At 39.6% G+C, this 19,460-nt stretch overlaps 1 protein-coding gene and 1 long non-coding RNA gene across 2 annotated transcripts in view; one reads left to right on the top strand and one right to left on the bottom strand.

Annotated features, from left to right (window-relative positions):
- Window positions 1-2,895: 2,895 nt before the first annotated feature.
- Window positions 2,896-19,460, bottom strand: part of sptlc3 (serine palmitoyltransferase long chain base subunit 3) — a 96,782-nt gene continuing 80,217 nt past the window's right edge. The window contains exons 10-12 of the mRNA XM_008115103.3: window positions 9,944-10,079; window positions 7,847-7,976; window positions 2,896-4,802 (exon numbers count right to left, since the gene is read on the bottom strand). Of these exons, the coding sequence (XP_008113310.3) occupies window positions 4,689-4,802; window positions 7,847-7,976; window positions 9,944-10,079 (380 nt within the window). The 3' untranslated portion in view covers window positions 2,896-4,688. The remainder of the gene's footprint in view (window positions 4,803-7,846; window positions 7,977-9,943; window positions 10,080-19,460) is intronic.
- On the top strand, window positions 9,787-18,504 carry LOC134292544 (uncharacterized). Its single transcript, XR_009999789.1, has 3 exons — window positions 9,787-9,956; window positions 14,950-15,182; window positions 18,249-18,504. It is a non-coding gene; the product is annotated as an uncharacterized LOC134292544 (long non-coding RNA).

Raw genomic sequence — 19,460 nt, 5'->3', positions numbered from 1 at the left:
ACAAGACTGCCCTTTAACATCAAAATAATCTCACAAAAGGAAACCATGTGGCTGGCAATGACACTCTCACTTTAACAGGTGTGTTACCACAGTCACTATGAATCAGCATGTTTATATGTTCTTCAAGCCCTGATATTGACATCTTCCCTGGGTATCATGTTATATCTGCTAATGCCAGAATGGGACATCTACACAATCAGTAAAACACATCCCTCCTTCTTGCTGGTGACAGTGGTGCCCCATTGTCACATCAGCAGACACTGCTGAGATTGCTGGGAGCTCACAGGGAACTCTGTAGTTGGTAGGGACTGGTGGCAGCAACATTGCTACAAGCCATTCCTTTCCTTTGTTTTGATCAGTTCAAGGAAAGGGTGATGACAGTGGTGCCTGTCTGAAAGTGGATTGAGTCGGAATGGACTAGATCCAGCTGTCTAGATGGCTGCAAAACCCAAGGAAACTCTGGAGCATTGCCCAACTTCGCTTAAAGTGTAGCAAAGTCAAGCTAAAGGGAGAAAACCCAGGATGCTCGTCGGAAGGCACTGTGCATTAGTGTAGACTGCCAACACTAATTCAGGTTTATAAAATTTATGCAGACAAGTCTTGAATCAAGAATAGTCCACCTCCAATCATTTTTGGCAACTGTAGTATAGAGCTTAGATAGCAATTAATAATCTAGCGGGGACAGCATATAGCTCAAGTCTATATGGCTCAACTCGTTCCTTAGAGTTGAGTCATATAATTTTGAGAGCATTGCTCTTTGCTCATTTATGAACATGGCTGAAAGTGCTGGTTTGTGAAATCCCGGCCCCAAATGTGGGCTGCAACCACTATAGGGAAGAGTTCTAGGAGGGTTAAATTCCGATATTCCTTAATCTCTTTATTGATCCTGAATTAGACATGATTATTCTATTCCTTTATTGTCTATTTTTGGAAAATTACAGGAAGCAAGCAGGTGCGTTGCCATTTTTTCTAATCCTAAAATGACTCCCCAGGAAGACATTCGTTCTGTATTTATACTTTGCGGTTGCTGGTAATATCCTGCAATAAAATTTCCTCCCTGCTAATAAAAGGCTGAAATGATTATTTGTTTGAGGAGAGAGGCACATGTGTTCACATACTAAAACTGAAGTGCCAAATCCTGAGGGAATCCGCATCCGTTTGGAGCTCAACTGTGCAACTAAGGACTCCGTTTCTCTCTTGGTAAAGGAGAAAACATAAGTATGGGAGCCTTTTTTAAATTCCCAAATTCCCAAATGTAAGGAATTCCCAAATGCCTTACAAATACTATTTGGCTGGTGGCAGTGAACAGTACAATGGGAGAGGATGTTGGTTCCTTGAGGAAGCTAAACCCAACTACAGAAGCCACCAGAGACAGGATGGGACTGGAGGTTTATGGCAGGCTCTTGCCATCTACACTCCTGGAAAAAAGGCTTTATAGTTCCAGATGAAGACCCTTTGATTTGCTAGTAATTTGAGACCCTTGTTTCCATGCTGTTTTACTACAGCTATACATTTATGGTTTTACTTTATTTACAAGTTTTACTTTATGAAACTTTTGAGTTGAAGAGTAGGGTAAAAAGAGTAAAGCATTACAGTGCTGCCCCTCCGTGCTCCCAAAGTCCAGTGTGGATTTCAGGAGATTATCTTTTATTTTCTTGCTGCTGAAGTGAAATTCATGATAGAGTGAAAATCAAGATAGCTCCTGTACAGTCCCTATTGTACCTACAAACCAATTTGGAAGTAAAACTGCAATCAAATGACTGCTTCTTTGAATATCCACTTACAAGATGCGTTGTAAAAATGTAGTCAGTGGTACGTATAGATGATGTGGGAAATGGAGCAAGGAGCAAGAAAGAAGCAGAAAGCAGCAAAGGCAGACTATGACTACTGCTTTCTTTTACAAATATTTATAGCTATTATTGCTGAATGTTTGTCCATATTTGTATAAGGATGAGGGACAGATAACTGCAGATAATGTCACATACAAAACACAAGTCATATTTCTTCTGTCAAAAGCTACTCAGATGTTACTGCTGCCTGAGTCCTATATTTTTTATTTTGCTTAACATCTGCTTTAACTATCTTATTTCTAGGGTGAGAAATAGAAGAAATCAGACAAAAAACAAGATTACTGAAGAAAACACAAGAGATAGAGGACTGGGCTGAAAATGATGTCTTTTCAGTAGTTTGGGTGGTGAATGGTTAAGTGTTTAGAGCAGTGGTTCCCAAACTTATTTGGTCTACTGCCCCCTTTCCAGAAAAATATTAGTCAGCGCCCCCTGGAAATTAATATTTTTAAAATTTTAATAGCAATTAAACAGAAATATATATGTATTAATGCATATGGCAAATGCACCTGTGGCCATCACCGCCCCCCCTGGATCACTGCAGCGCCCACCAGGGGGCAGTAGCGCCCACTTTAGGAATCACTGGTCTAGAGGCTGTCTGTGTAGTCAAGATGAATGCTGAAATAGCCAATTTTTAGAATTTCAAAATATGTCCACTATTAAAAGATTACCAGAAAAGCACTTATTTGCCACAGAAATCAAAATGAAAGAGCATGCATTTGTCAATTCAAACAAATATTAAAATAATATTGGAGTGCTATGAGAGGGGGAAGGGAGGAGAAAACAACCACAGAGAAGCATTTGTCTTCAACCCAAGTAATACTTTAAAAGACACGTTTTGCTCTCAATTTGGACAGCCTAATAAGAAGGAAAAAGAGAGGGAGAGACAGACAGACATAAACCAGATTGCCTACAAATGACCACAGAAATCAGGGTGCTCTAGAGATCCTGTGGCTTATGGAGCACAACTGTGGATATTTCTAGAATGGAAAGGTATTCCATGCAAATGTGTAGGTATCGTAATGAATAAATGAGCCAACGTCAAAAATAAAAAACACAAAAATATCCTTTAATCTTTATACAGTAGTTTTAGCATAATGCACAAACATGGCCTCCTTTAGTGTTTCTCAAGTTCATCTGCCAAAGTGAACAATCACACAACACTGTTTAGTTCACTACCCACCCCCAAAAATTCACTTCTGAAAAAGACATTTGATATTCTGGAATGTGTTGCGGTCCATTCTTAACATTATAGCAGCATTGAATTTTATTAACTTGAACAACAAAAAGGGACCTCATAACTAATCAGGCTTGCTTTATCCTCAAAGCTCTTTAACAAGCAGGGGAGTCATATACTGTAATTGCTATTCCACAATTTAATTGTTCTGTTCTTAAATCTAATTTTGCAGCTGTGGGTTAAGTGGATACCACAGTCTTTAAGAACATGAAAGCAAAGTACATCTGTGCAACAGAAAGCTAACCATCTCTTGATCAGATGTGTTTACAGTGCCATCAGATATTCCAGAATGACTTGCAGCTTCCTCCAAAACTACAAAAGTGACTTTCAACTGGTGACTTTAAAATCTACACAGACTACAAGGGTCTTAGATGTTGCTATTTGGGAACCATTTTCATCCAGCCAAATCTAAAGACCGGATTTGTCCTGGTCTAATTAATCTGATGCAAAGGAAGTGGGGGGAATATGTTTACCTGTCCCTATCATTCCCTTTTCAGATAATTGGCCATGGCCCTAAAAAGTTAGCGTTTTAAACATTTGGGAAACATAGATACATAAATTGCATAGAAAATAAGAACACAGACCAAGTATCTCCGTATTCGTTATTACGTCACAGAGAAACATCAACAACCAGAGATCCTTCAATTTAAAAAGAAGCAAGAGCTACAAACAGTAAACTCTTTGAGCATCATATTCTGTGTAACTCACAGTCAAAGTGCTCTTTATTCACAAATATACTACTATACCAAGCCTGCAAAACAGTATAAGAACACATGGGCTTGGAAACATCAGCTGTATATATACCATAAAGCTATGAATATTGCAAACAGGAAACTGAAACCATTACTTAGTATGTGCTTGAAAACCTGTAGTATTGCTTAAGATCTAGCATTTCTAAAAAAAGGCACATGGAAGCAAACCTCTACATTCAATTACAAAAGAATTCAATGCATCAACTGTGTAAGAATTGAAATTTATATTTTTGTAGTTTTAGTCTTTTTTTTGCCAATTTTAATAAAATTTAATAAAAAATCCTTTAACAATTTTATTTTAGAAAAAATCCACCACTTGCAGCTTTTCCCTGTCCTTAATGCTAAGGAGGATCTTGAACCAGTCTCCCTGATTCAGACTTCTGTTAAGTTAATAACTGGCCAAGAGATGGCTACTTCCCAGTGTGTCTGCCAAAAACGGTAAATAAGCACCAATGGAGATAACAAGAATTCCTTTTCCTTCACCCAACATACTACATTTCAAGCCAGTCTTTTAAAACGTTTATGATAATCATAATTCAGAACTATCCAAGGCCTGTCGTAAAAAGGCCCATAACAAAGTTGGCACAGTAGCAATTAACTTAATAGAATAAAGTCTTTTGCATAAAATAATAATACAGTAATACTAAAACATGTATTTCTGGAAGGTTCGAAAGGGAATCTGTAGCAATGTTTCAGTCTCTTGCACACAGAATCCAATCTGGTACAAACACATACAGTACTTCTCTTGGTTCGATTAAATGTGAAGCAAAAACTGTCCTCAGAAAAAAGAAATGCATTCCTATTGTTTAGGTCCCTCTCTTCCTCATAACGGTTTCTCAATGGGAGAGAAACTCAATCTTCAAGCTCAAAGCTCGTTTCATCATATAGTTCAGGACGAGATGACCTGGAGTGCCGGGAATATTTCAGCTGTAAAAAATCTCCCATTTCATCTAGAGCGTTCAGGACCTGTAATACAATTGCATTATATTAGAAAAACATAACATGCTTCTCAGTTCTGCTCAGCATTACCACCAAGGAATTACACAACTGTACAGCTGCTTCCAGATGAGGCATTTATTGCTGAAGCACCATGACATGTTCAATTGTGTTTAATGAGTGGCCGGGAAGGGGGTGGGTCCTCATGCATCCTAGTGTTGCTTAGCTGCCACTGTTTCTGTCATTGCTCTTACCCGAGGAAGTCCAATGCAGGGCTTGTCTACCCTAGCCCTACAGCCTAAAGTGGACCAGAAGTTGTTCATGGGTGTCCAAACAATGTCCAGGGACCTCTGGTCCTTAACGTAGGAATAAACTGGGTTAACTCTATTATTCCTTTCCACATAAAGCCAAAGAAGATGTCCTGACCCCAAACCAGTGCCTGCCATCAGTAATGAACTGGGTGAGGGCAAACAAATTGAAACTTAATCCAGACAAGACAGAGGTACTCTTGGTCAAGTCACAAGGCAGATCAGGGAATAGGAATCCAGCCTGTGCTGGATGTGGTCACACTTCCCCTGAAGACACAGTTTCGCAGTTGGGGGGTCCTCTTAGACTCATCATCTACCTGGTGGCCCAGGTATCTGCGGTGGCCAGGAGGGCCTTTGCACAATTAAAACTTGTGCACCAACTGTGTCCGTTCCTTGAGAAGCCTGATCTGGCCATGGTGGTACATGCCTGAGTAATATCCCGTCTGGATTACTGTAACATGCTGTACTTGGGGCTGTCTCTGAAGAGTGCTCAGAAACTTCAGCTAGTCCAAAGAGCTGCAGCCAGGTTGTTCACTGGGGCTGGCTACAGGGAGCAGACAACCGCCCTGTGCAGCAGTTCCACGGGCTGCCAATTTGTTTCCAGGCACAATTCAAAGTGATGGTTATGAACTTTAATGCCCTAGACGGTTAAGGTCCAGGCTATTTGGCCGGCTGCATCCCTTTGTGTGAACCTGCGTGGGCCCTGAGATCTTCAGGAGCGGCCCTTCTCTTGGTTCCAACACCATCTCAAGCTCGGTTGGTGAGACCAAGAGAAAGGCCTCTCCTGAAGATCTCAGAGGGCTTTCCTTCTTGGTGGCTGTAACTCCCTTCTTCCCAGGCAAGCCAAAACGACCCCCTCCTTCTGACAGAAGGCTAAAACCTTTTTATTCAGGCAACCTTTTAAAGAAGACAGATTTAAGATCAAGTCAGGGAGTGTTGTGGTTTTATCTATATGCATAGGTTGTTCGTTGGTTTTAACTGTTTATGTTTAATACCATTAATGTTTAATTCTGTTAATGTTTGTATATTTTTAGGTTTTAAATTATATTGCATTGGGTTTGTTGTGGGATACAATGGGATGCAAATAATAATAATAAATAGTACATAGTTTTTGCCCGTATTAAGCAAAGTCGGGGAATGCTCTGGAACTCTGGTGAAACTCTGGAGCAGGCCTGCACTTTGGGGTTAGTGTGGACAGATGGATCAGCTCTAATCTGAACTGGTCTGCTGTCCAGGTATCCTAGAGCCAGCGTATTCTCTTCCTGTGCTTGATGGATCATATCTGTGTCCCTTGTCTTTGCTGACATCCAGGAGAGTTCCTGACTGTTGCCAGGCACCTTTGTTGACATCAGCAAGTCATGCAGGTGTTTTTTGCTGATGTCACCAAATGTATTAGGCAATGGCAGATGTCAGCAAAGATAGCAGTGGCAGAGAAAAGAAAGGTAAGGTGACAGTCTTGCAGAGCCAATGCAGTTTCAGTCTGTCCTGCTTCTGTTGCTCCAGGACAAACGTGGCCAGTGTAATCACCCCTGGGGCCAGTCTGGAGTATTGCTGTATAGATGAGCATATAGTCTCTACATTTTGAGATGCCTTTCGCAAAGTTTTAGAAGTTACTACTGCATAGGGGTGCTTATCAATGTTTGGTAAAACACCACCAGTGAGCACTATTTTAGCACTTATTTAGTGCTACATGCAGGCATTATCATTATTTTTAGACCTAGAGATTTTGTGTTCTGTTTTTAACTTGGTAATGTACTGCTCATAATAGTTCTAAGTCTTACTGCTCTTTCACAAATTATTTCAATTGATTTTTTTTCTGCCTCATTCCTTGATTTTGACTAGGAAGATACTTAAGACACTAAATGAAAGTAACGTATTTTATAAACTGCCCAAGGTTATACAATGAATAATGCAGAAAATCTGAATTTGCTATTTGTTCTACCCCAACAACCAAACACTTTAAAGTACAGGAGGCCATCCTGAGAAATTAAAAATATAAAAATGTTTAGGGATTGGGAGGTGCCAGTCATGAAGGTCCAAGGAAGAGGTCGTACAGTACCCAGGAATAGAGTTGTTTCTACTTCCACACTTATGAAAACAATTGATATGTATACAAGTGTATGCATGTGTGTGTATATATCTATATTAGAAAATATAAGTGTACATGAATCTATACAATTGGAAATTCATTCTCTTTTCATTTAACCCAAAGAAGAGTTCTATAAAACTAAAACACACATTTAAATTTAAATCAAGGGTGGACATACAGTAGTCCTACATGCAACTCTTAAGTTATTTTATGGCCCCCTGGTACTGTTTAACATTTTAAAAAGACTAGTTGTTCAAAAGCAGAATTGCCTCTGCTGTTGCTGTAGTTTTGTGTTTATCCACCTCTCTATTCCCCCTATTTTTGGCAGTTTCTACCCCAGAGTCCCAGAAAATTGACCCCTGGATTCACTGTGGTTGCCCACCCTGTTTTAAGTGGATGTAATCAACGTCAGCAAAAAAACAAACAAAACAAAACAAAAACAAAACAAAAAAAACATTACTTTTCTATTTTCTATTTCTCCTTAACAGCAATGAGATATCCCATTTCAAACAAATAGATACAAGCTGTAAAAAAGCCAAACTTTCTACAATAATCAATGACAAAGACTAAGCAAGGCAGACAATAAAGGCGGCACAGAGTCTGAGAGGCGTGGCAAGTCTTCCTCAAGCCCCTCCAACATGCACCATCCATTTTGCAAAGCTATTTGATGTGCTTACCGTGTCTAATATCTCTCGTGTATGAGCAGCCGACACACAAAACCGAGCCCTGGATTCTGTGATTGGTGTAGCGGGAAAGCCAACTACTACCACCCCAATATTTTTGGCTAACAAACGTCTTGCAAAAGCCCTGGGCAAAGAAATATGGTGAAAAATGTTATTTCCTTTATCTGCAAAAGCATTTAAATTAGTAAAAAACAGTCTCACTGCATGCACTGAGTACAAACCATCAATCAGAAGGGCCATCTAGTCCAACCCCCTGCCATGCAGAAATACACAACTAAAGCACTCTTACAAGATAATGTAAACTGCTTCTGGATAAGAGCTACATTTGGAAAAAAAGTATTAGCTTTGTAAAAATGCATTTTGTGGCAAATGCTAGCATGCTTGCATCATATGCACATTTTCAAACATCCGTTTGTCACATTCACAATCTTCCTTTAAAAATTATATCCAAAATATGAATGACCAGTGAGAACAGATCCAAATCTTTGCTTATTTCATTCTTGCATGCAAGACTAAAACATTTCCCCATTGTCACACATTTCAAAAAGTGAGTTTTGTAATTGGGAACTTTTAGACAATACGATTTTTGAACAAAATAATTTTTTGTACCAAAAACATAATCAATACATAAAAATGAAATAATGTGCAATTCTTTTCACTGTCAGGGCTAGGCTTCCCCTCCTCGTCAGTTCTTCGCCTGCCTGCCTAACTGAGGTAAGCAAATGAAGGGCTAAGAAGTTAGGGGAAGCCAAGCCCTTTTGCCCCTTCCTCAGCCTCAGTTTTGGGAATGAAGAGAGGCTGGCGAAAAGTCTTGCCCTAGCTGTTAAGTGGAATAGCTGACTGAAGTCCCTTCCCAACCTCACTTCGTTTTCAACACTTGGGAAGGCACAAGGCTAATAAAGGGGCTTGGCTTTCCCTTGCTTGTCGGCCATTTTCCTGCCTGCCATAGCGAGGCAAGCAGGGGAAAGGCCAAGAGAAAGGAAGAACCAAGCAACTTTCCCCCTTCCTCAGCCACATGAGAGGCTGGCAAAGGGTCCCAGGGGCTTGATCTTCCCTCATCCTTGGCCCTTCTCCTGCCTGCCAGTCTGAATCAGGCAGCAAAAAGGCTGAGACATAAGGGGAAGATAAACTCCTTTGCCTGCCTCATACTGGCGTAAGGCTGAAGAAGGGGCAAAAGGACTTGGATTCCCCTTGCCTGTCTGTATTTCAGCTGCTTGCCTCTGTTAGGCAAGCAGGTAAAGGGCTGACCAGTGAGGGGAAGCCAAACCCCTTCACCTGCATATCACATTCTCAGGCATTTTTTGGGTAGTGCACACTTCAAAATTGGGGTGCGCATTACAAACAATGGCACACTACATTCAAGTAAATATGGTATTAAGATTAAAATAATATAGGCAACTGCTGGGGTTTAAGACAGCAAACTCATCCACACCGAAAGACACTCTGGAAAGCTGCCACAATCTGAACAAAATTAATATTTTTGCTTCCAAACACCTGCAAGGGACACTGGGATATAATTTCTCCACATTTTTGTCATTTGGACCATTTTAGGGCAATGGTGCCTTTATTCTTTTTATTTTAGTGGCGTCATATACCCTAAAGTACAAACAGGGCCATGTAAATATTGTTCCCCATAGCATGACTTTCAGTGCCCCCCCCCCCCCAAGGCTGCACTTTCTTAATTCCTAAATTAATTCCCTAACTCCTGCAGAGAAACTTCATTGATTTGAGCCTATTCTAATTTGGAGTAGTAATAAAATTGAGGTCAAGGGCTCAGGTTCACCATTGTAATGAGCAGTAGCAACTAGCATCTATTTACTCTTTAATCACTGTAATTACTAGCAGAAGAAACTGTTTCAAGAGATACATTCCAGCATTGGTGGTCAGTAAGAGCTTTGGCTAAGATTTTGAGAAGATGCAGTCAGTCAGGATAGAAGATTGCAGATGAGGAAGACACACAGTCAGAGAAGATAGAGAAATGGTCAGCGCTGGTTGAGATTTTCTTACATTTTTTTAAGGACTTTGTGAAATGAAACTTCAGACAAGTATAATTCTGAGCACTAGCTTCACAGAGCAACCAGGGTCACTTACCCGATTTTACCAGGTATGTAAAGCAGCAATGGCACAACAGGGGAATCCTCGTTGCCATAAATAATGAAGCCTAGTTCATGCAACCTTCGTCTGAAGTACCTCGTATTTTCTGATAGCTGGCGGACTCTCTGAAGTCCTGAAACAAAGAACCAAGGAAATATTCATGGGAAAAAATTATGATCCTCCTGTCAGGACAAAAACCAAGATCTAGGTCTTCGTGCTGAAGGCTGAGTAAAATATTGACTAAGGCTACTTCGTGACCGCATTTCCCCCTATGAACCTGCACGATCTCTTCGCTTGTCGGGGGGGGGGGGGGGCTCCTCTCGCTCCCACCACCCTCGCAGTCACGGTTGGTGGGGACGAGGGAGAGGACCTTCTCCGTCGTGGTCCCCCGGCTCTGGAACTCGCTCCCCAGGGAGATCAGGCAGGCCCCTACCCTCCTCTCCTTTCGGAAGAGCCTGAAAACTTGGCTCTTCTAACAGGCCTTTGGCGACTGATCTAGTAGGATCGACCTGTTGCCTATCCAGCAATAGTCCCTCCATGTAATTATTTCAGACATGTAATATATAATGAAGGAAAAACAGCTGTGACTGCTGACTCAGATGGCTGGCTGAATGAAAATAAGTTAACCATGTTCACCAATAAAGTGAAGGGTGCTTTTTTAGTTCAGCAGACCAATATTATATCTCACTAGTAAGCCCTTTGGCAGGGGTTTGGATGAAATGATCCTTGGGATGTTTTTCCACTCTGCAATTCTACGATTTTTTCTATTTTTGACTGTTTTGTGGAGTTGGGAAGGAAGCAGAGTGTTGAAACAGTAAGGCAGTGAGGGTTAGTGTCCCTCTCCCCCTTATAATGTTACTCCCTTCACTTTATATCTCAGTAGGATGTACAGGTGGGCAATCACTTTGTCACACTTTCATCTTCTTTCAGGGAGAATAGTCATGGCTTCTCACTTACCTTGAAAAGGGTCAGTGCAAATATTTTGCTTGAAATGTGCATGAAGACCACTAAGCCTACAATAAACTATTCTGCACTGTTTAATGTAACATAATATTTGATTAATAAACAGGAATCACATATTTACATGTAACAAAATCAATCCAAGGATGGTGTTCTAATGTGCAAGCTTGCTCAAATCTCATTCATCCTGGTACTGAAGTGACATTCCTCAGACATATGTGGCTATCTAGGACATAGTTAAGGATGCAAAAATCCTCATTCTTCCATGCTTTAAACTCTTACGTATGTTTTAATATGTGTATTTTATGGAGTGTTTAAACATGGCCTTGAGCCATGAGGAGAGGTAGGTAAGAAATAAAATTATTATTATTATTACTGAGCCTAAAATACAGGTTTGAATACAGATTCTTAGGGTGAACAAACAAACAAGTCAAAAGACAAATTGTATTATCATGGGTTCGATATGGGTCCATATTTTTTCAATTGTAAGACTCCATCAATTGTAAAATGAATACTAATTTCTGTACCACCACCATCACCAACAAAAATACATAAGCTACACCAGCGATTCTAAGACGCACTGCAAATTTAGAAATGTTCATATAGGGAAAAAGTCAATCTAAGAAACGCCTCCCCAATTGTTTAAAAAAGCATGAAATAACATCACCATTAAATGATCAGACCTCTCTCCCAAACATAACCCTAATCCTCAATCTGACAATTATTTTCTGTGCCTTGGCATCTGGATAAGAAAAATTCAGGCATTTGATTTATCAACCTCATCACACTGGGGCTTTTTGCTCCTTTGAAGCACTTTGGGGACAGAGCCTGCTGAGCGTCATTACACGATGCTCAGCAGGCCCCATGCAGAGGAAGTGTTGCAAGATGCTTCCTTGGCAACGACTGAGAGGTAAGTGGGTTTTGGGGAGCTCCAATGGAACTATGCACATCTTTCTGGCTCTTTCCCCCATCTGATGTGCCTTGCCCCATTGTCCTCATCTGATGGGGGAAGGAAGGAAGGAAGGAAGGAAGGAAGGAAGGAAGGAAGGAAGGAAGGAAGGAAGGAAGGAGGGAGGGAGGGTGCGTGAGGCCCAACTGCCAGCTAAATGGAACAGGGGGCAGGGACATGCAAAGAGGTCTCTAAAACTTCTCCTTTCCCATTACTGACTCAATAATGTCATTTTTAGTCGTTGTCAACAATGTGATAACCTTACAGATCTTTAATCTTCCTGTAGCCAAGGGAGTTTTAGTTAGATTACTTCTGATGTTTGTTGGTTAGCGACAAGACACAAAGCACATGTTTGCAAAAGCTTGCAGGCTCCCTTTGTACACCATGAAGTAGTTGATCTTGTGGCATCTCTGATCTTTTTAACAGCCTGATTGTATCATCATATTTCTTTTTGTAGAGGCCGTCACATTTGACATTTTACTCTTTCCAGAAAAGCTATTCATGGTACATATTGCTTCACCTCACTGAGAAATATTACTTTACACTGTCTTTGAAGTAATTTTAATTGGCACTCTTCTTAGGCACCACTTCATGCCATACTAGTTCCAATTTCCTTATATTAAAAAACACAGTAGTTATCACAATCCTGAGCCTCTTCTTTTCATCACATTAGGTTTGAGAAATGAGGCATTTTTGCTCTTCTGATTACCAAACGACTCTATGTTAACACAGAGCTGTAAGTTATGGGCTATAAAGAGATGTAACGCTTGGTGCTTCTTTCTATTCTTTTTAAAGACAGCATCCTTCAACTATCGATCACACAGAGGTTAATGAGGATCTCTGTGCAATCTCTCTGCAATTGCAACTGTGCAGTCCATCTGCAATGCCAGAAATATAACTTAATCGTGTAATGTTAGAAAATGTTGATCATTTCAACTATCTTGGCAGCCATTTCTCCACAAAAGTCAACATTGACACTGAAATACAACACTGCCTGAGCTCTGCGAGTGCAGCATTTTTCCAAATGTAGTTTGAGGATCAGGACATCCGTAGAGATACCAAGGTGCTTGTTTATAAAGATATTGTCATCCCAACCCTGTTATGTGCCTGCAAAATGTGGACTGTCTACAGATGTCACACTCAACTCCTGGAACGATTCCTGTTGTATTCAGGCGTATGAACTGATTTCTATCACCTTTCAACCTATGATTCCTCTCTGTCCTTAACTGTTTGAAGAGTTTGTTTTGTGATCCATTAAAACTTCTCTCCCCCCCCCCCCCTGCAGTTAGGGTTTTTGCATCCCTTCCTGACTAAGTCTCACTTCAGTTCAAATCTAATTTTACATTACTTTTCTACATGAATGTTCTTCAGGTTGCATTTTGGCACAATAGTTGGTTTAGTGTCCTTCTTTAGCTTTACCCCAATGTGAATACTAGCACTTCATGGTCTGTATCATAATTTGCTCCTAGTCTTGTTCTTGCATATACAATGGAGTTCCTCCACTGTGTCCAATTATATAGTCTATTTTATTTCTATATTCGCTTGATTAGGTGATGTCCATGTTCATCTCTTGCTTGAAGCATATTTTTGTGATGAATAGATTGCCTTGCAAAACACAATCAGTGGCTCTCCTGCTTCATTTCTACAATCTTTGATTTTGCGTTTTATTTGCACTTTAATTGCCTAGGATTCATTAACAAGTAGTCCTGTTTTGATGTGTGATTAATTTCCTCTGGATCCCTGCATAGAATCTTTCAATTTCTTTCCCTTCTCCCTCTGTAGTTGGAGCATAAAGGTAAAGGTAAAGGTTTCCCCTGATGTTAAGTCCAGTCATGTCTGACTCTGGGGATTCTAAGCTGAAGAGCCGGCGTTGTCGGTAGACACCTCCAAGGTCATGTGGCCGGCATGACTGCATGGAGCGTCGTTACCTTCCCGCCAGAGCGGTACCTATTGATCTACTCACATTTGCATGTTTTCAAACTGCTAGGTTGGCAGGAGCTGAAGTTAACAGCGGGCGCTCAAGCCGCTCCCGGGATTTGAGCCTGGGACCTTTCGGTCTGCAAGTTCAGCAGCTCAGCGCTTTAACGCACTTCGCCACCGGGGCATAAATGTGGTTTAATGTTATACTGATGTGTTTTCCCTAAAGTCTTAATGATATTATTTGGTTTAACTTTGCAATCTATGCTTTGACTGTTTTTGCTACATAGCTCCTTACTTTTAATGCCACAACATTTATTCTTAGATATTAATGTTTTGTTTAAATGTCAAAGTAAAATTCTGTGTAAATACCAGACTCAAAATGTCCCATATCTGTCCATTTTTAGTTCCCTCAGCTCAGGTACTGCAATGTTTATATTTTCCATTTTTTTGCTTTGCTATGTTTATCTTCCCAATTCGTACTTCTCACATTTCATGTTCCTATAACATGTGTGGTACAGATTCAGAATTTATTTCACCTCTAAGCACATCAGCACCTGAACATCCTTTCAGTTTGAATTCAGTTGTGTCAATAGCACAGCATTACTTGTAATTGTCCTCTGTTCCTTCCCAGTAGCTGTTGAGAGACATCTAGTCTGGGAGTTTCATCTTCTGGCACTATTGCTTGTTTCATTATTGTGTTATCTCATCATATGGTCTTCCTTGTCTATCTTCAAAAGAGATTTACTCTGCCTCCCCTCTCATCATCATAATGAGTGATCACTCATGGCTGGGTATGATTCCAAAGGTAGAGTCTTGGCGGTGGACCCGTAAATGACTGTGAAGACTTATTCTGGAATCACATAGTCTTTCAAACTGAGCACATAGATTTCCAGATAAAGGGCAATCATGACAAGGGTAGTGTTGAGGCCTGTGAAGTCTCTGAGGATAAGGAGGGGGACTTTTTGGTGGAGTCTGAGGTTTTTACTCCTGAGCCTGTTACTTCTGTGTGGGAAAACGAAAGTGTTCCTCCCGATGATGGGAATGTTTCGATTAGATCTGTTGTTAGGGAACCAGACTGTAAAAGCATTTTTAAAGTTATATCCATAAACTTGATATTCTTGAGCGTAACCAATAGCAGTAACCAACTTTGAATATGAATACAAAATCCCAACAGGTAAAAACAAGAAACTGCAATCCAGGAGTTTCAACACTTCAAGCAAAACTAGATCCAAAGGCTTGAAGACTTGTACATAACTATAATCCAAAGGCTTGGAAACTTGAACCAAGAATTGTAATCCAATCAAGAGGCCTTGATCTTAAACAAGAAAGCAAAATCATTACCAAAGACCAGAACTCTTAACTTTGTGCTTCCAAGACAGGCAACTTGATCCATGAAACAACAACAAAGTAAGCAATACGTAAGAAGTGAGTCCATATGATTAAGTGATCTAAATGTTGGATTAGGACTTTGGGAGACCAGGGTTTAAATCTCTGCTTGGTCACAGAAATCCCTTAGGCAAGTGAAGTTATACTCTCTCATGTTGGAAAAGGCAATGGAAAATTCTTTTGAACAATCTTGCTGAGAAAACCACATAGTAGGTTATTCTTAGTGTTGGTATAAGTCAGAAACAACTTGAAAGCATATTATTTAATCAATAAAAATGAATATTATAATGTCATCCCTAAGAGCGCATCTGCTCTATAGCACAAATGCAGTTTGGCACCATTTTAACTGCCACAGCTCAGTGCTATGTAATAATGTTAGTTGTAGTTTTACAAGGTTTGTGTATTTGTCTACCAAACTAAATTGTGACACCCAAGATTCCATAGCATCGAGCTATAGCAGATATACCGCTATAGCTCGATGCTATGGAATCTTGGGTGTCACAATTTGGACAACCAGAATCTGGTATTTCCCTTGTAGAAAGGACCAGTTGCATCATCTGTTTTTTTTTCACTTGGAAGTTTTAAAAAAATAGAAATTGATAATTATAAATTATTTTGTTGCATGGCTTAATGAAAGGAAAGATGACATCTCTAAGTATTTTTTTTCCACAAAGGCCTGGTCACACAAGCAGCCTATTATCCTTTGGGTTTGTTGTTCAGTTTCCATTTGACCAAATAAGTGAGTCGAAAGGGCCACAAATAACTTAAGTGTCTCTCTAGTGGTGCTAAAACAAAACCAGCTGTGGGAGAGTAACAAAAAACAAAGCAAAACAAATGCCTCTTACTACAAAGCTTTCCAGTTGCTAATAAAAACAACTGTCTGGGGGTATTTCCAAAAATATTTTTGGTATACCAGATTTCAAAAGAACTAGAAAGAAAGAGTGGGAGACAGTGAATCGTTGAATGGCTGACAGGAAACTTAAGAGACACAGAGCTTTTTCCATTATCATTAAATATTATAAATTGGAGACTACCAAATTTTACCACACAGATTAGAAATAGAAATAGGCATTTCCTTACACAGTATAAAAATAATTATATAAAAATCTATTTTCGGCTAAGCAAGGCTCCATATAAGAAAAAAAAAGGTTAATGAAGTTCAGAAATAGATGTTTGATCCAGATATGTATGTAAAGGTATATAAAAAGCTTGTATTTCTCATGCATATGCCAATGTTGTTAGCTGCTATGTCAAATTGCTCTAAGATGGTTTGCTTATCTGGGAGGCCAACAGTATTTCCAGGACCCAACATTCTCTTTCATAGGTTGTCTTATTTTTCTATGCGGAACACTGCATTGTTTTACAGCTGTTTTATCTTTATTGTTATATATAGTATATTAAAGTGTCCCACTGAATCTAAGTCATGCAGAAATACTGTAGCTAACAACAACATTTATAACTTTGCAAGACATTCTGAATCCATGAATTCATAGAGCACACCATCTGTCTCATATGCTCTAAAGAGAGTATTAAGGAAGATGCAGACTGTGATTTCATAAAAAATACTTTCCTATTCTGCTCTTAAAAACTTGTTGCCTTTTCTTTAGAACATGTATCTTCTCTCCAGAACAAAGATGTACACACTTGAGGGAGGTAAACTTGCACTGGAGGCATTTAGGGAAGGAGAGGTTATGACTATTCTTCAAGTGCACCACCTAGAGGTTGTGATTACTGCGAGGTTTTTTCCCCAAGCAAGACATGTTCTCAAAGCATAGTATTTTATTGGAATATTTCAAAATGTATTTTTCAGAGTTCCAAATGTTGAAAAATTCTGCAGGCAACATTACTTTGTGGGAGAAAACGTAGGGCTAAATTGTGATGTCAAACCAAGATCACATCCAAAAAATCATTAGGATTTATGAATCATAAAGTCATGGGTAGTTTATGTTCCAATGGATTAAATCAAATGGCTAATCTGACTAAAGCAGAGCCACTAAATCCATGGAATTTATATACCGTATATACTCGAGTATAAGCAGACCCGAATATAAGCCGAGTCACCTAATTTTACCACAAAAAACTGGGGAAACTTATTGACTCGAGTATAAGCCGAAGGTGGGAAATGCAGCAGCTACTGGTAAATTTTTTTTAAAAAATAGATACGAATAAAATTACATTAACTGAGGCATACCCTGTTTCCCCGAAAATAAGACATCCCCAAAAAATAAGACCTAGTAGAAGTTTTGCTGAATTGCTAAATATAAGGCCTCCCCTGAAAGTAAGACCTAGCAAAGTTTTTGTTTGGAAGCATGCCCAGCGCCTGCCAAACAGAACACCAGAGCATGCAGGATTGGTAAATGTACATACCAGTACTACTTTAGTTGGGACTAGCCACAGAGTTTAATTGGTCTGCTCCAGGTATGACTAAATCTGGACTCTGTTCTCCTTAGTTGTTTCTTTGTTTACCAATGTACAATGCTAAGAGGAATAAAAAGGAGCAATCCTGCAAGGCAGGAGTTTCACTACTGAACATCAGATTCCCTGCTCAAAAGATGCCTTAGCTTTCATCTCACTGTTTTGCCATCCATTTCCAAATTCAACACTTGAAACTTATTTCTTCCCTCTTAGTTGGAGTCTCTAAAAGCATTTGAGATGGACTTCATTCCATTCAGAAAACACTGTAAGTTATTAAGGAATACTGAAGGCTCTTGGGAATCAAAACTGATTTCCATTCAGAGGCAAAACCGTAGAGGCTATTTTGCTTAGTCTAACTGTAAATTGAACAAATACTTTCATATGCTGATAGGCCAGCATGTCACAAGGGAACAGCCTACAATGAAGCAAACACCAAATGAAACCAAATGACTACAGGAAATCAGCACTTATCTGACAGGTAGGACCAGAGTGCTGTGAGAAAGTGGAATTGGTTGAGAAGTGGAACCCTGGGTATTTTAGCTTGCAAATCCATATTTGACCACAGAAAACATAAATAACACATGATATATTACGCTGGAAGGGATAGTATAGCCAAAAGAGCTTTTGCATGGATTTAAAAGTGAATCAAGTAAGAGTCTGCTCTTTTTGTAGGCAAGTCTTGGGACGGTGGATCCTTGCACAAGCAGCCTAAAGCGAACCTTGTAAGCAAGAACTGATGAGAGACTCGACCCCTCATCAAATGAAAAGACCTTGTCTGCAATTTGCAAGCACCGAAAGAGCAAGTAATCAGAAATCAATGTATCAAAAGACTTTGGGAGAAGCCTATAAATCAAATCAGCTCTGCATTTTCCAATTCTACAAACAGAATAAAAAAGGCCCCTTGCCAGAGGTCCTGTTAACAAAGGAATGTCATGTGGGTGTTTTTAAAGATCTTGGCTAGAAGTCCCCACTTTTTAAAAAGGGTCTTTATCAACATGAATGCTATTATGAATGGGTATGAATACATCCTGGACATAAAGATGAGCTGGATACTGTATGTGTGAGGTGGGCAAACAATGAATAGAGAAGCAAAGAGGAACTGCTTTCAAGTGGATGATGGAAAGTGTGCCTGCCATTCCTTGCTGAGCTTCATGTCTTTCCTCTCAATGTCTCATTATATGTTTTGTGGTCAAAGACCACACACTTGACTGACTCCCCCACTCCTCTTATGCATGTTTTGCTGAGCTATTTTAACACACAAAAACAGATATTATAGTGATCGGTACTTTCGAAAAACCTCAGTAGTTGAACACAATTACAGACTCACATCTCTCAATACTAAATCAAGGTAACTGCAATGATGTAGGAGCAAAAAATAGACTATTTTGTCTAAAGTGGTTTTTAAGGCTGGACTTTTTACTTGTTGAAACCATATATGAAAAAAATAGCTTTTCATATCTTAGCTTTCCCTGAACAATGGTACTCAAAATGTGATAATCCATGGACTAGTGTAGTTTCCTAAGCTATTGGATACCAGAAATAAATAGTTGTAGCCAACAGGAATAGTTATGGTGCTTGTTTTTTGAACACTGTCAAAAAAAAAAATCCCTAATGTCTGATAGCTGAAGAAGCACTGTTTGAAAGAATCTGCACTAAGGTCAACAGAGAATCCTAAAGGAGTGTCATATATAGGAGACATACCTAAATTATTTTATATTCACTTGATGGGTAGTAGGAGCACATTCTATAACTTGTTTTTGAAAAGAAGCATGAGGAGGAGGCTGAACAAACAAGTAAAAATGTTGAGGAGTGGGAAATCCTCTTAAGATCAAAAAGCTGCTACTCTAAGCGCTTTACATAGAGGTGTGATGGCACTATATTTCT

The sequence above is a fragment of the Anolis carolinensis genome, chromosome 1, assembly GCF_035594765.1.
Source record: "Anolis carolinensis isolate JA03-04 chromosome 1, rAnoCar3.1.pri, whole genome shotgun sequence".
In the NCBI taxonomy this organism is placed as follows: domain Eukaryota; kingdom Metazoa; phylum Chordata; class Lepidosauria; order Squamata; family Dactyloidae; genus Anolis; species Anolis carolinensis.
Note: the sequence above shows the minus strand (reverse complement) of the source record. Positions and strands in the feature narration are given on the sequence as shown.